The sequence below is a fragment of the Phacochoerus africanus genome, chromosome 9 (assembly GCF_016906955.1).
Source record: "Phacochoerus africanus isolate WHEZ1 chromosome 9, ROS_Pafr_v1, whole genome shotgun sequence".
In the NCBI taxonomy this organism is placed as follows: Eukaryota; Metazoa; Chordata; class Mammalia; order Artiodactyla; family Suidae; genus Phacochoerus; species Phacochoerus africanus.
In genome coordinates, this window is record NC_062552.1 from 99,484,684 (window position 1) to 99,499,006 (window position 14,323).

Below are 14,323 nucleotides of genomic sequence, written 5' to 3' on the forward strand. Positions count from 1 at the left end.
AACACACTTAACCCACTGTGTTGGGGGGGAGGGGGGGCTGTGGATGGACCTGTCTTGGCACTGCAGAGAAGCTGCTGATCTCCTTATGCTACAGCAAGAATGCATCTGTTCTTTTCCAGATTATTTTCCTACACAGGTATTACAGAATACTGAATAAAACCAAAAACCAACCCCCACCTTTTTACAAAAAAGAAACAGACTCACAGATTTCTAAATCAAACCTACGGTTACCAAAGGGGAAATGTAACAGTGGATAGGAGGGGGAGACGTATAAATTAGGAGTTTGAGATTAATATATATACACTGCTATATATAAAATAAGCAACCAACAAGGACCTACCGGACATTTTAAAAGGTCTATGACTATTAACCGGTGTGAATTACTCAACAAAGTGATGAAACTTAATTCCAGCCCACTCCTCCTGGCTATTAAGTTTGGCGACTTGACACATTTGCTAAGTGCCAGGTTACTTCAGGGGCAGCCCTGGTCCAGCCTACTCCAGCTCCTGAGAGGTAAAGCCAGGAAATCCGTTCCCGAAGTAAAAGTCCTGCGTCTCGGTTTTCCCTCTTACTTTGAAAGACAAGCTGCTTACTGATTGGCAGGACTTCCCTGCTACCCTAATTTCAGCCGACTGCTCGCCACCAATGGGTGCTGAGACTGCAGTTAAGTAGCCTGCCGCTAGGGGACCTCTGACTATAACTTTCGTAGGCTCTTCAATAGATCCCAGATCTGAAATAAGGCACAAAATGATGGTCTCGTATCTGGCTCTCCTGCGAGCGACGAGACTTTACCAAGTGGGCCATACGAGCTGCGGACAGTTGGTAGGGCTTCCAAAACTAAGGACCGCTAACCCAATCTCTTGGACCCCATTCCGGATGGCGGCGACCGTGACGCTGGAGCCCGCGGGCCGTTGCTGCTGGGACGAGCCGGTGCGCATCGCTGTGCGCGGCCTGGCCCCAGAGCAGCCGGTCACGCTGCGCGCGTCCCTGCGCGACGAGAAGGGCGCGCTCTTCAGGGCCCACGCGCGCTACTGCGCCGACGCCGACGGCCAGCTGGACCTGGCGCGCGCGCCCGCGCTGGGCGGCAGCTTCGTGGGGCTCGAGCCCATGGGGCTCTTCTGGGCTCTGGAGCCCGAGAAGCCTTTGCTACGGCTGGTGAAGCGGGACGTGCAGACGCCCTTCGCCGTGGAGCTGGAGGTGTTCGAGGGCCACGAGCCCGAGGGCGGGCGGCTCCTGGGCCGGGCTGTGCACGAGCGCGACTTCCTGCCGCCCGGGGTTCGGCGGGAGCCGGTGCGCGCGGGCCGGGTGCGCGCCACGCTTTTCCTGCCTCCAGGTGAGCCGCGGACTAACCTAACTGTAAGGCAAGGGGCAGCTTCCAACATTCTGGAGGTCCACGGGGCCTGAAACTTTCTGGGAGACAGGAATGGGACAGTAAGGCTGGCTGGGGAGGTGCTCTGCCACTCCAAAAGAGAGGTCAGGCCAAAGACATCATACGGAAAGAGAAGAGATAGTTGTAATGAAAAGGAATAGAGGTAGGGCGTTTCCACTGTGGCTCAGCGGGTTAAGAGCCCGACTAAAATCCAAGAGGAGGTAGGTCTGATTCCTGGCCTCCATCAGTGGGTTAAAGGTTCTGGTGTTGCAACAGGCTGTTGCAAATGCCTCTGGGAACTGGCGTTGTTGCAGCTGTGGCTGCGTAGGCTGCACGCCTTCTGGCCTGGGAACCTCCATGTGCCAAGGGTGCAGCCCTAAAAAGACCGAAAGAAATAAGTATAGGTAGTTTCTAAATCTCACTGGCTGTTTCTCATTGGCTGGGTTGCTGGGGTGGTCAGTTTCTTGAAGGAGATGCAATGTACATCTTTTCTTGTGGCCAGTGGCTGATGATTCTTTCCTGTTGATGACTCTTCTACTGTGATCTGTAACGGACAGTTCTTTGCATAATTAATGTGGAGTGGTACTGCTGAGGATTCCCCTTCTGTCTTCTGAAATCCAATGTGAGGTTCCCCTTTATTAATTTTCACAGCACCAGCAATGTACGGGGGACCCAGCTGTCCACATCCCGGCTAGAATCTGGCATTCCCAATTTGGGGGGAGGGAGCAGAGAGGACATTGATTTTTACTGTTTTCATTGTCTGTACATTATTTTTAATCACAAAAGTAGTGCATGCTTTTTGTAAAAATCTGTGGGGATTTGAGGCTCTGGGTATAGAAGGGAACGTGGATTTAGCCTAAGCCACTGTCTGGATCTTTGAAGACCAGAGCCATTCAGCATTTCTGATTGTCAACAGAAAACTCTGACATCACCAAATAGGCAACACGTGGCTTCTGACACCACTGCAAAGAGCTTCAGGAATCATTTAGTTTTGTCTTTTGTTTCTTCCCAAGATCCTGGCCCCTTTCCTGGGATCGTGGACCTTTTTGGAGCTGGAGGGGGCCTTCCGGAATACCGAGCCAGTCTGCTGGCTGGGAAGGGTTTTGCTGTGATGGCGCTGGCTTATCATAACTATGAAGACCTCCCCAAAGGCATAGAGAATGTCCACCTGGAGTACTTTGAAGAAGCTCTGAACTACTTACTTAGTCACCCTCAGGTTGGAACTTCTCTATGTTTTGTGTTCTTGTACCAGCTTTCCTCCTCTTAAGTGTTCTGGGTTATCACAGACCCTGACAAGTTCCTGACAGCCCCTCCCTGCCCTCAGCACACATTACCTTCCATAGTCACTTCTCCCAGACCCGTTCTAAGCAATTAGATGTTGCTCTCACAGATTTCCTGGCTAGTAAAGATGGTCGCATGGAATTTTAAATGCCAGTGGTTTGCAATATTTCTTTACAAGCCCAAACACATTGAGATGCCTGGGTTTGACACAGGAAGTAGAGGGAAAGGGGAAAGGGATCAGTCTCCAGGAGGCAGCCTCCAGCTTAAAGCCTTGTGTTTAACAGCCCTCTCCTCCGTGTGTCCCTCTGAGAGCAGATATCCAGTCTTAAGGAAGCACCTTTTAGCAAAGAACCTAGGGGGTAGGAAATGTCTTCAGGGTTCAGGTTATCAGAGGATTAGAAGATAAGCCTTGCTTTATTTTATAATTCAATCACAGCTCAAGGTAGCTGGATTCTTTGGAGCTCTTAGCTAAGGCAATGGGGTGTAGTGCAACCAGCTTAAGATGTGTGATAGAGAAAAGTTAAATGTGAGGTTGTGGGTTTTTTTTAATTTTGATTCTTATTATGATTATTATTATTTTTTTTGTCTTTTTGTCTTTTTTTTGTTGTTGTTGTTGCTATTTCTTGGGCCGCTCCCGCGGCGTATGGAGGTTCCCAGGCTAGGGGTTGAATCGGAGCTGTAGCCACCGGCCTACGCCAGAGCCACAGCAATGCGGGATCCGAGCCGCGTCTGCAACCTACACCACAGCTCACGGCAACGCCGGATCGTTAACCCACTGAGCAAGGGCAGGGACCGAACCCGCAACCTCATGGTTCCTAGTCGGATTCGTTAACCACTGTGCCACGACAGGAACTCCTATTATGATTATTTTTATACTTTTTTTGTCTTTTTAGTGCCACACCTGAGGCATACAGAGGTTCCCAGGGCGGGGGTCTAATCAGAACTACAGCTGCCAGCCTATGCCACAGCCACAGCAACACCAGATCCGAGCTGCATCTGTGACCTACACCACATCTCACGGCCAACACAGGATCCTTAACCCACTGAGACCAGGGATCGAACCCAAAACCTTGTTTTCTCTGCACCACGACGGGAAGTCCTAAATCTGAGTTTCGATCTTGGCAATTTCTAGCTCCATGACCTTGGGGCCCTTGTTTCCTCCTCTCAAAAATCAGGATGACGATAATATCCTACTCCTAGCACCTTTATGCAGAATAAACGGTTGAAATCAGTCAAGGGTGCTGCTGTAGAAGTCAGGAGAAAGAAAGGAGACTGCTGTGGAGAGGTCAGTCAGAAGGCCGTTTGTTAACATAAGAGTCTGGTAATTGACAAGAACAGTCCTTGTGGAATAGGGCAAACCCAAACCACCCTGGAGGGGACCCAGCAGGGAATGAAGACGGGAAAGAACTACAGACCAAGTTTGCTCCCCTTTTGTTGTGAAAGGGAGTAGAAAACTAGGGCAGAGTGGATTTGAGGTCAAGGGACTGTTATTAAAATGCAAGAGGTATGCAAGTTCCCTGGTGGCCTAGGAGTTAAGGATGCAGAGTTGTCACTGCTGTAGCTTGGGTTTGATCACTGGCCTGGGAACTTTTGTATGCTGCAGGTGGCGGCCAAAAAAAAAAAAAAGAAAAAAAAATTGGTGTAAGAGGTACAAGAGCATGAGGTACATGGATGGAGAGGAGCCAGCAGAGAGGAAAGTTATGGAGGAGAGAGAGAGCGAGGGAAGAAGTGACTGCAGGAGCAAAGTCCTTAAGAATGAGAGTGTGTGGGATCCCAAGCACAAGCGGAGGAGTGGCCTTTGATAAGAACAGAGCTACTTGGGAAACAGGAAGGAAGATGGAGCTTGAGTACACGTGGAACTAAGTAGACCTGGCAGGGGAAAGGGAGGACCAGTTCCTACCTACTAGCTCCTATGTTCTCCGTGAAGTAGGAAGGGATGAGAGCGAAGGAGGACAGAGGTTAAAGGGGGCTTACAGAGGTAGAAGATAAGGTGAAACGTCTTCTGGAGAAGTGGAAAGCAAACACCAGCGCAGCGTGGCAGGATTGAGGGGCGATGTGGATGCTCACTTGAAATCCATCATCATGACAGGACTTAAGATCTGTCGGCACAAAGGTCATTTTTTTTTTCTCCAGTACTGTTCATTTGCTCAAATGCTGGCCTGGAGGAAGTGAATAACAGGTGGATTCAACTGAGGTTAGCTCCTTTCCAGGTCAGTATGATCAAAGAAAGAGAGGTATTAAAGGAGTTGAGAGCATTTGCAAAGGAGTGATTAGAATAAAGAAGCTTGAAATCTAAACTGTACGAGGTGGCAAGTGAGAACTTGAGAGAGGTACGGATAGAGAAGAAAGTGGTAGTCAAGGGCTCAGATGGCTGGGCGTGGGCGGTAGAGAATGGCTAAAGTGGTGGTGAAGAAAAAGGTGATTAGAGAGGAGAATGCTTGAAGGTGAGATTGATGTGCTTACTGATGACTCTGCTTAGGTTATGACAGTGGGAGTGTGTGGCTGAGAGAAGATCACTGGTGGTTTGGAGGTCAGGGAACTGAGAGGCCAAAGTATTCAGTAGTCATTCATGTGGTTGCTGGAGGCACCAAGAATGCTGATGGAGAAACCGGGAAAGCAATATAGAGGGAGGATGAGTCAGTGGCCCAAGGCTGCAGACCTTGGTAAATGGAAGAGCCCAGAGTCAGCATCAGTTCCACCTGACTCTCAAGTCCAGGCACTGCTCCCCACATGGCACTGTGAGCTCAGAAGGACTCACTCTCCTTTTGCCTTTGTCCTTTTCTCAGGTGAAGGGTCCAGGAGTCGGGCTGCTTGGGATTTCCAAAGGCGGTGAACTCTGCCTCTCCATGGCCTCCTTCCTGAAGAGCATCACCGCCACCGTGGTAATCAATGCCTCTGTGGCCAACATCGGGGGAACCTTGCACTACAAGGGTGAGACCCTGCCCCCTCTGGGCACCAACCTAAGTCGAATCAACGTGACCAAAGATGGCTTTGCAGACATTTTGCATGTCCTCAACAGCCCTTTGGAGGGACCTGACCAGAAGAGTTTCATTCCTGTGGAAAGGGCTGAGAGTGCCTTCCTGTTCCTTGTGGGTCAGGATGACCACAACTGGAAGAGTGAGTTCTATGCTAATGAGGCCTCTAAGCGCTTGCAGGCCCATGGGAAGGAGAAGCCCCAGATCATCTGCTACCCAAGGGCGGGACACTATATTGAGCCTCCTTACTTCCCCCTGTGCCGGGCTTCTCTGCACGTCTTGGTGGGCCGCTCTGTCATCTGGGGAGGGGAGCCCAGGGCTCATGCCATGGCCCAGGTGGATGCCTGGCAGCAGCTCCAGACTTTCTTCCACAAACACTTGGGCGGGGAGAAGGGGACGATCCCAGCAAAACTGTGATTGGGTCGCATCTGATTGGGTGGCATCCCTGATGCTAATCTCTCCTGGGAACAGCTGCCAGAAGTTGTGTATCCGTATGTGTAGTTTTTTTTTCTCTTCAATAATTACTTAAGAGTTCTTCCCCCTTCACTGTTAGAGTGAACATACCAAGAAGTTTTCAAGATTTTTATAATTACATACTTTTTCAGTTGTTTGAGGGGAGAGTGATGCTCTAGAAAACATAAGAGATGGAGAAAGCATACCTTTTAGTATCTAACAACATCCACCTGACAAAGCTATAGCCCTGAAAGGAAAAGAGCAATACCTGACTAACAGTGCCTGGTACACGACTGCTGCTCAGTAGCAATTTGTTGTGTTACTTATTATTATATTTGAGTATGTATAATAACTAATAAACGTTATCTACTGTGGAAAAAAAGCATATACACGGAGTTCCCCTTGTGGCTTAGTTGAAACGAATCTGACTAGGAACCATGAGATTGCAGGTTCAATCCCTGGCCTCGTTCAGTGGGTTAAGGACTGGCGTTGCTGTGAGCTGTGGTGTAGGTCTGAGACGTGGCTTGGATCCTGCGTTGCTGTAGCTGTGATTCAACCCCTAGCCTGGGAACCTCCATATGCTACGAGTTGGCCCTAACAAAACAAAACAAAACAAAAAAAAAGGAAAAAGGATATACAATGTCAAAAATTTTATCCTTTTTAAAAAAAATCTTTTTAGGGCCACATCCATGGAATATGGAAGTTGCCAGGCTAGGGGTAGAATCAGAGTTGGAGCTTCCGCCCTACACCACAGTCACAGCAACCACAGATCCTTGCCCCTTCTGCGACCTACACTGCAGGTCTTGCAAGAATATACAATGGAGAAAAGACAGTCCTTTCAATAGCTGGTACTGGGAAAAACTGGACGACTACTGGCAAAAGAATGAAATTAGAACACTTCCTAAGACCAAACACAAAAATAAAGTAAAAATGGATTAAAGACCTAAATGTAAGAGCAGATACTATAAAACTCTTCAAGGAAGACACAGGCAGAACACTCTTTGACATGAACCACAGCAATATCTTTTGGATCCACTTCCTAGAGTAACACAAATAAAAAACCAATGGGGAGTTCCCGTTGTAGCTCAGCGGGTTACGAACCTGACTAGTATCCATGAGGATGCAGGTTAGATCCTTGGCCTCACTCAGTGGGTTGAGGATCCAGCCTTGCCGTGAGTTATGGTATAGGTCTCAGACGCAGCTCAGATCCTGCATGCTGTGGTTGTGGTGCAGGCCAGTGGCTGCAGCTCTGATTTGACCCCTAGCCTGGGAACCTCCATATGCCACAGGTGCTCCCCTAAAAAAAAAAGCAATAAATAAGCAAATGGCATGTAATCAAACTTAAAAGCTTTTGCACAGAAAAGAAATAAGCAAAATGAAAAGCCAACCCACAGAGCAGAGTAAAGTACTTGTAAATGAAGCGACTGACAAGGGATTAATCTCCAAAATATAGAAACAATTCACACAGCTCAATATCAAAGAAACAAACATCCCATCAAAAAATGGGCAGAAGATCTAAATAGACATTTCTCAAAAGAAGACATACACATGGCCAAAAGACACATAAAATGATGCTCAACATTGCTAATTATTAGAGAAATGCAAATCAAAACTACAGTGTGGTATCACCTCATACCAGTCAAAAGAGTCATCATCAGAAAGTCGACAAACAATAAATGCTGGAATCAAGGTGGAGTAAAGGGGACCCTTCTACACCACTGACAGGAATGGAGATTGGTACAACCATTATGGAAAACAGTATGACGTTTTCTTAGAAAACTAAAACCAGAACTCCCATATGATCCAGCAATCCCACTCCTGGACATGTATCTATAGAAAGCCATGACTGCAAAAGATACATGCACCCCACTATGCAGTGAAATAGTTCACTGCAGCACTCTTTACAATAGCTAAGATGTGGAAACAACCTAAATGTCCATGGACAGAGAAATGGATAAAGAACAAGTGGTACATATACACTGTGGAATATTACTCAGCAACCAAAAATAATGTAATAATGTCATTTGCAACAACATGGATGGACATAAAGATTTTCATACTGAGTGAAGTAAGTCAGAGAAAGACAAATATCATATGATATCACTTATTGTGTAGAATATAAAAAAGAGGAAAATGAACTTATTTCCAAAACAGAAGCAGACTCATACTTCAAAAACAAACTTGGGGAGTTCCCGTCGTGGCGCAGTGGTTAACGAATCCGACTAGGAACCATGAGGTTTCGGGTTCGGTCCCTGCCCTTGCTCAGTGGGTTAACTATCCGGCGTTGCTGTGGGCTGTGGTGTATGTAGGTTGCAGACGCGGCTCGGACCCCACGTTGCTGTGGCTCTGGCGTAGGCCGGTGTCTACAGCTCTGATTCAACCTCTAGCCTGGGAACCTCCATGTGCCTCGGGAGCGGCCCAAGAAATAGCAACAATAACAACAACAACAACAACAACAAAAAAGGGATTAACAAAGGAGACAGGTCTGAGGGGGAGGGATGGATTGGGCATTTGGGACTGGCATGTGCACACTACTGCATATGAAATGGATCGTCAGTGGTGACCTACTGTATATTGTAGGGAACTCTATGCAAGACTCTGTGATAACCTATATGAGGAAGAATGTGAAAAAGGTTGGATATGCATATGTGTTAAACTGAATTACTTCGTTGTACAGCAGAGATTATCATAGCATTGTAAACCAAAAATATTTTAACAAAACTTTAAAAAATGAAAAAAATAAAAAGAGCTCACATAAGTCTGCCGAAACATACAGGTAGGAGATGTATGAGAAAAAAATTAAGGCATAGAAGACAATAACACATACTCTGTTCTACCAACAGCAATGGCTGTGGTTTTATTTGTTTGTTTTTTTGCTTTTTAGGGCCACACGTGTGGCACATGGAAGTTCCCAGGCTAGGGGTTGAATCGGAGCTGCAGCTGCTGGCCTATGCCACAGCCACAGCAACATGGGATCTGAGCCACGTCTGTGACCTACACCACAGCTCATGGCAACACCGGATTCTTAACCCACTAAGCAGGGCCTGGGATGGAAACTGCATCCTTATGGATATTACTCAGGTTTGTTACCACCGAGCCACAGAGGGAATTCCAACAGTTGAGGTTTTGGATTAACACAAAACAGAATAGCCCACTCAGGACCAAGCTTACTTATTTTTAAGAATTCAAGGAGTTCCCATTGTGGCTCAGTGGTAATGAACCCGACTAGTATCCATGAGGATGAGGGTTCAATCCCTCGCCTTGCTCAGTGGGTTAAAGATCTGGCATTGCCATGAGCTGTGATGGAGGTCACTGACATGGCTTGGATCTCTGAGTTGCTGTGGCTGTAGTGTAGGCTGACAGCTGCAGCTCTGATTTGACCCCTAGCCTGAGAACTTCCATATGCTGCACCTGCAGCCCTAAAAAGCAAAATAAATAAATAAATAAATAACTCAAGAGAAAACACAACCACAGTATAAAGTTATTCTGTACTCAGGAAGCATGTGGTCCCAGAAGATGAGGCTAAGTATGTGTAGACAACTTATGGCTCCAGATTAAAAGGCTCCCTCTGTACAGATGTGAAAAGAACATCTTAAAAAATTTTCTAATCTTGTAATGAAGAATTAACACTACCAAAAGAGAGGCCTGATCTTTATCCTGGCTACTAGGAGGTAATCTCTAGGCTTTTGGAATGTAATGACTGATAGCAGTATCTTTGCTCAGGGGGCCTTGGCTTCCACTGGATGATTTAGGGTCGGGGCTGTCCACACCAGAAAACCAATAGTGTGATTCAGAGTGGAGGTTTTGGGTACTGGTCACTCTGGAGACTGAAGACTGAGATCAATCATGTGTACAATCAATCAATCATGCCTATGTAATGAAGCCAAATAAAACTCTAAACACTGGGGTTCTAGTAAGCTTCCTGCTTGTGCAAATTACTGCATATTAAAGCCAGGAGAATAACACATCTTGCTGCATTAATATCAGTCCAAATGAATTCAAGGCAAAAATGTACTATTAATAGGTAAAGGAGAGGATTAGCTAAAAGTTCAATTCACCAAGAAGATATAACAATTCTAAACTTGTTGGAATTAATAAGATTAGTTTAAAATACAAAGGAAAAAAGTATTTGAAGAAAATACAGGAGGTTTATTTTTTTAATCTGAAAGTATTTATGTTTGGGTTTTCTCAAAAGCAGACCCTAAAACTATAAAACACTATTGAATCAAAGTAAGAAAGAACTAAAAAATGGATAGAACCCATTTCATGGATCAGAAGACTTAATATTAAGTCTTAGTTAACTTAGTTTACATTAAGATGGCAGTACTCTCCATTACTGGCTGAATTGTGGCTCCCCAAAATTTATGTTGAAGTTCTAATCTCTAATACCACAAAATGCGACTGTATTTGAAAATAGGGCTCCTAAAGAAGTAAATAAGATAAATGAGGTCATATGTGTAAGGCCCTAGTCCAATATGACTGGCGTCCTTATCTTAAAAGAAGAGGAAATTAGAACACAACCATGCATGAGAAAAGACCCCCAGTAAAAATAAAACATGGTGACACCTTGATCTTGAATTTCTATTCTCCAAATTGCCCCCAAATACGTTTCTGTTGTTTCAGTCACCTTATCTGTGATTGGCAGCCCTGGAAAACTAATACACTCTGCAAAATGATCTTCAGATTCAAAGCAAGCTCCATCAAAATTACAGCTGGCTTCTTTGCATAAACTGGTAAGTTGATCCAGTTTCCTTTCAAAACTCAAGAAACCCATAATTTTGATAAAAGAAGAATACTGCTGGAGGACTCACAATTCCCAAGTTTAAAATTTACCAGAAAGCAAAAGTAATTAAGACAACGTGGTACATGCATAAGGACTGACAAAAAGATCAATGAAACAGAAGTGAGATTCGAGAAATAAATCCTCACATTTATACTCAATTGATTTTTTTTTGTCTTTTTGCTATTTCTTGGGCCGCTCCCGCGGCATATGGAGGTTCCCAGGCTAGGGGTCGAGTCGGAGCTGTAGCCACCAGCCTACGCCAGACCCACAGCAACGAGGGATCCGAGCCGCGTCTGCAACCTACACCACAGCTCACGGCAACGCCGGACCCTTAACCCACTGAGCAAGGTCAGGGACCGAACCCTAGGACTAGTCCCAACTAGGACTAGGACCATGCAACTCATGGTTCCTAGTCCTGAGTTGCAACGTTTATTTCAGGTTCCCTCTCTCTTTTTTTCTTTTTTCCTTTTTGCCACACCAGCAGCATGTGGAAGTTCCCAGGCCAGGGACTGAAGCTGCGCCACAGCAGTGACCAGAGCCACAGTGGTGAAAACACAGGAACCAGAACCAGCTAGGCCATCAGAGAACTCCCAAAGAATGCATTTCAATCTTACTTCATAGCAAACACAAAAATTAAAAAAGAGTTAAAGACATTAATGGAAGAACTGTAAGTGTAAAATTCTTAGGAGAAAATGCATAAGTAACTCTTAGTAGGCTTGGATTTGATAATGGTTTGACATCACAGTACAAACACCAATAGAAAAAAACAGATGAACTGAACATTAAAATGGAAAACTTTTATGCATCAGAAAATACCATGAAGAAACTGAAAAGATAACACACAGAATGGTAAGAATATTTCCACGTAACATATATGTTAGGGACTTTTATCTGGAATATACAAAACACTTTTTCAATTCAATAGTAAAAAGCAGCAAAGGAAAAGCAACTAGTAACATATATGAGACTCCCGGAGGAATGTCAGCTAACTTTTCAGCAGAAATTAGGTGGACCAGAAGGAAGCAGCATGATATATTTAAAATGATGAGAGGAAAAAAACAAAACCAAGAACACTCTATCCAGCAAGGCTATCACTCAGATTTGAAGGAGAGTGAAAGAGTTTTATTTTTTAAATTTTTATTTACTTATTTATTTTTATTACTCAAATGACTTTATCACATCTGTAGTTGTATAATGATCATTCACAGGATTTCCATCCTATAACCCAAGGACATCCCCCCACCCCCCAAACTCTCCTCTGGAGACCATAAGTTTTTCAATGTCTCTGAGTCAGCATCTGTTCTGCAAAGAAGTTCAGTCTGTCCTTTTTTCAGATTCCACATGTCAGTGAAAGCATTTGATGTTGGTGTTTCACTGTATGGCTGACTTCACTTAGCATGATAATTTCTAGGTCCATCCATGTTGCTAAAAATGCTGTTATTTCATTCCTGTTAATGGCTGAGTAATATTCCATTGTGTGTAGGTACCACATCCTTTTTTTTTTTGTCTTTTTGTGGTACCACATCTTCTTGATCCACTCCTCTGTCGATGGACATTTAGGTTGTTTCCATGTCTTGGCTATTACAGATAGTGCTGCAATGAACATCGGAGTATATGTGTCTTTGCAAGTCCTGGTTTTCTCTGGATAGATGCCCAGGAGTGGGATTGCTGGATCAAATGGTAGTTCTATGTTTAGTTTTCTGAGGAATCTCCATACTGCTTTCCACAGTGGTTGCACCAATTGACAATCCCACCAACAAGGTAAGAGGGTTCCTTTTTCTCCACACCCTCTCCAGCACTCACTGTTTGTAGACTTTTGATGATGGCCATTCAGGCTGGTGTAAGGTGGTCCCTCATTGTGGTTTTGATTTGCATTTCTCTAATGATGAGTGATGTTGAACATGTTTTCATGTGTTTTTTGGCCATCTGTCTGTCTTCTTTGGAGAACTGCCTGTTTGGATCTTCTGCCCATTTTTTGATGGGGTTGTTTTTTGGTATTGAGCTGTAGGAGGCGTTTATAAATTTTGGAGATTAATCCCTTGTCAGTGGGTTCATTTGCAAAGATTTTCTCCCATTCTGTGTGTTGTCTTTTTGTTTTGTTTAGGGTTTCCTTTGCTGTGCAGAAACCTTTCAGTTTGATTAGGTCCCATTTGTTTATTTTTGTTTTTACCGTCGTTACTCTAAGTGGTGGGTCTGAGAAGATGTGAGAGTGAAAGAGTTTTAAAGACAAGCAACAACTAAAAGAGTTCAGTGCTACCAAACTACTTTAGAAGAAATGTTTAAAAAAACCTCCCGAGGTAGAAAAGAATAGGCCACAACTAGAAATATTAAAAGTATGAAATCAGAAATCTCATTGGTAAAGGCACAGTAAAGGTAACTGACCAACCACTTATAAAGCAAGGTTAAAAGACAAAGCAATCAGGGGGTTAGGGGAGGGATGGACTGGGAGCCTCAAGTTAGCAGCTGCAACTATTAGCTATAGAATAGATAAACAAGGTCCTACTGTACAGCACAAGGAACTACATTCAGTAATTTGTGTTAATCCACAATGGGAAAGAATATAAAATGAATATATACATATTTATGTATAACTGAATCACTTTGCTGTACTGCACAAATTAACACAATATTGTTTCTGGTTTTTGTTTTGGCCGCACAGAGGCATATGGAGTTCTCAGGTCTGGGTTAGATCCAAGATGCTGCAGTTGAGACCTGTGCCACTGATATAGCAATGCCACATCCTTTAATCCACTGTGCCGGGCTAGGGATTGAACATGTGTCCTGGCACTGCAGAGACACTGCCCATCCTGTTGTGTCACAGCAGGAACTCCAATACAACACTGTTAACCCACTATAATTCCATTAAAAGAAAAAAAAAAAGACAAAGTAGTCAAATCACCTATATCCAAAATAAGTAAAAATATACAAAAAACGATGTAAAACATGATGTCACAAACTGTAAAAAGAAAGTGGGGTTGGGAGGGTAAAAATGCAGAGTGGTTAAAATACGTCTGAAATTTAGATATCAGAAACTCAAAATAATCATACATATATATATATTTCTATGACTAAACCCCCTGGGAGTCAGCAACAAAATTCTAAAATAGATATGTCCACACACACAAAAGAAAGAAATCTAAACATAACACTAAATATTGAGATCAAATAACAGGGAAGAGAGAAACAAAGACAAAAGAAACAAAAAAGAACTACAAAGCAACCAGAATACAATTAACAAAATGGCCTAAGTACACACCTATCAATAACTAAATGTAAATGGACTATATGTTCCAATCAGAAGACAGAGTGGCTGGCTGCATGGGTAAAACACCAAGACCCATCTATATGCTTCCTACAAAAAGGCTCACTTCAGGTCTAAAGAGACAAAAAGAATGAAAGTGAGGAGATGGCATAGTATGCCATACAAATAGAAAATAAAGGAGAGCCATGGCAGTGATAAAT

General features: G+C 44.3%; 1 protein-coding gene across 1 annotated transcript; it reads left to right on the top strand.

Moving 5' to 3' along the window:
• The first annotated feature begins 701 nt into the window (after nt 1-701).
• Nucleotides 702-6,465, top strand: LOC125136014 (acyl-coenzyme A thioesterase 1). Its single transcript, XM_047796604.1, has 3 exons — nt 702-1,333; nt 2,383-2,585; nt 5,437-6,465. Exons 1-3 carry the CDS (start codon nt 748-750, stop codon nt 6,040-6,042), a joined length of 1,395 nt encoding a protein of 464 aa, XP_047652560.1. The 5' UTR covers nt 702-747; the 3' UTR covers nt 6,043-6,465.
• The last annotated feature ends 7,858 nt before the right edge of the window (nt 6,466-14,323 follow it).

Bases quoted from the DNA above. Each gene is read 5' to 3' on its own strand.
- LOC125136014 (XM_047796604.1), top strand. From the start codon at position 748: ATGATGGTCTCGTATCTGGCTCTCCTGCGAGCGACGAGACTTTACCAA. The intron at 1,334-2,382 runs GTGAGCCGCGGA...TTTCTTCCCAAG, and splicing joins CACGCTTTTCCTGCCTCCAG to ATCCTGGCCCCTTTCCTGGG. The intron at 2,586-5,436 runs GTTGGAACTTCT...TCCTTTTCTCAG, and splicing joins ACTTACTTAGTCACCCTCAG to GTGAAGGGTCCAGGAGTCGG.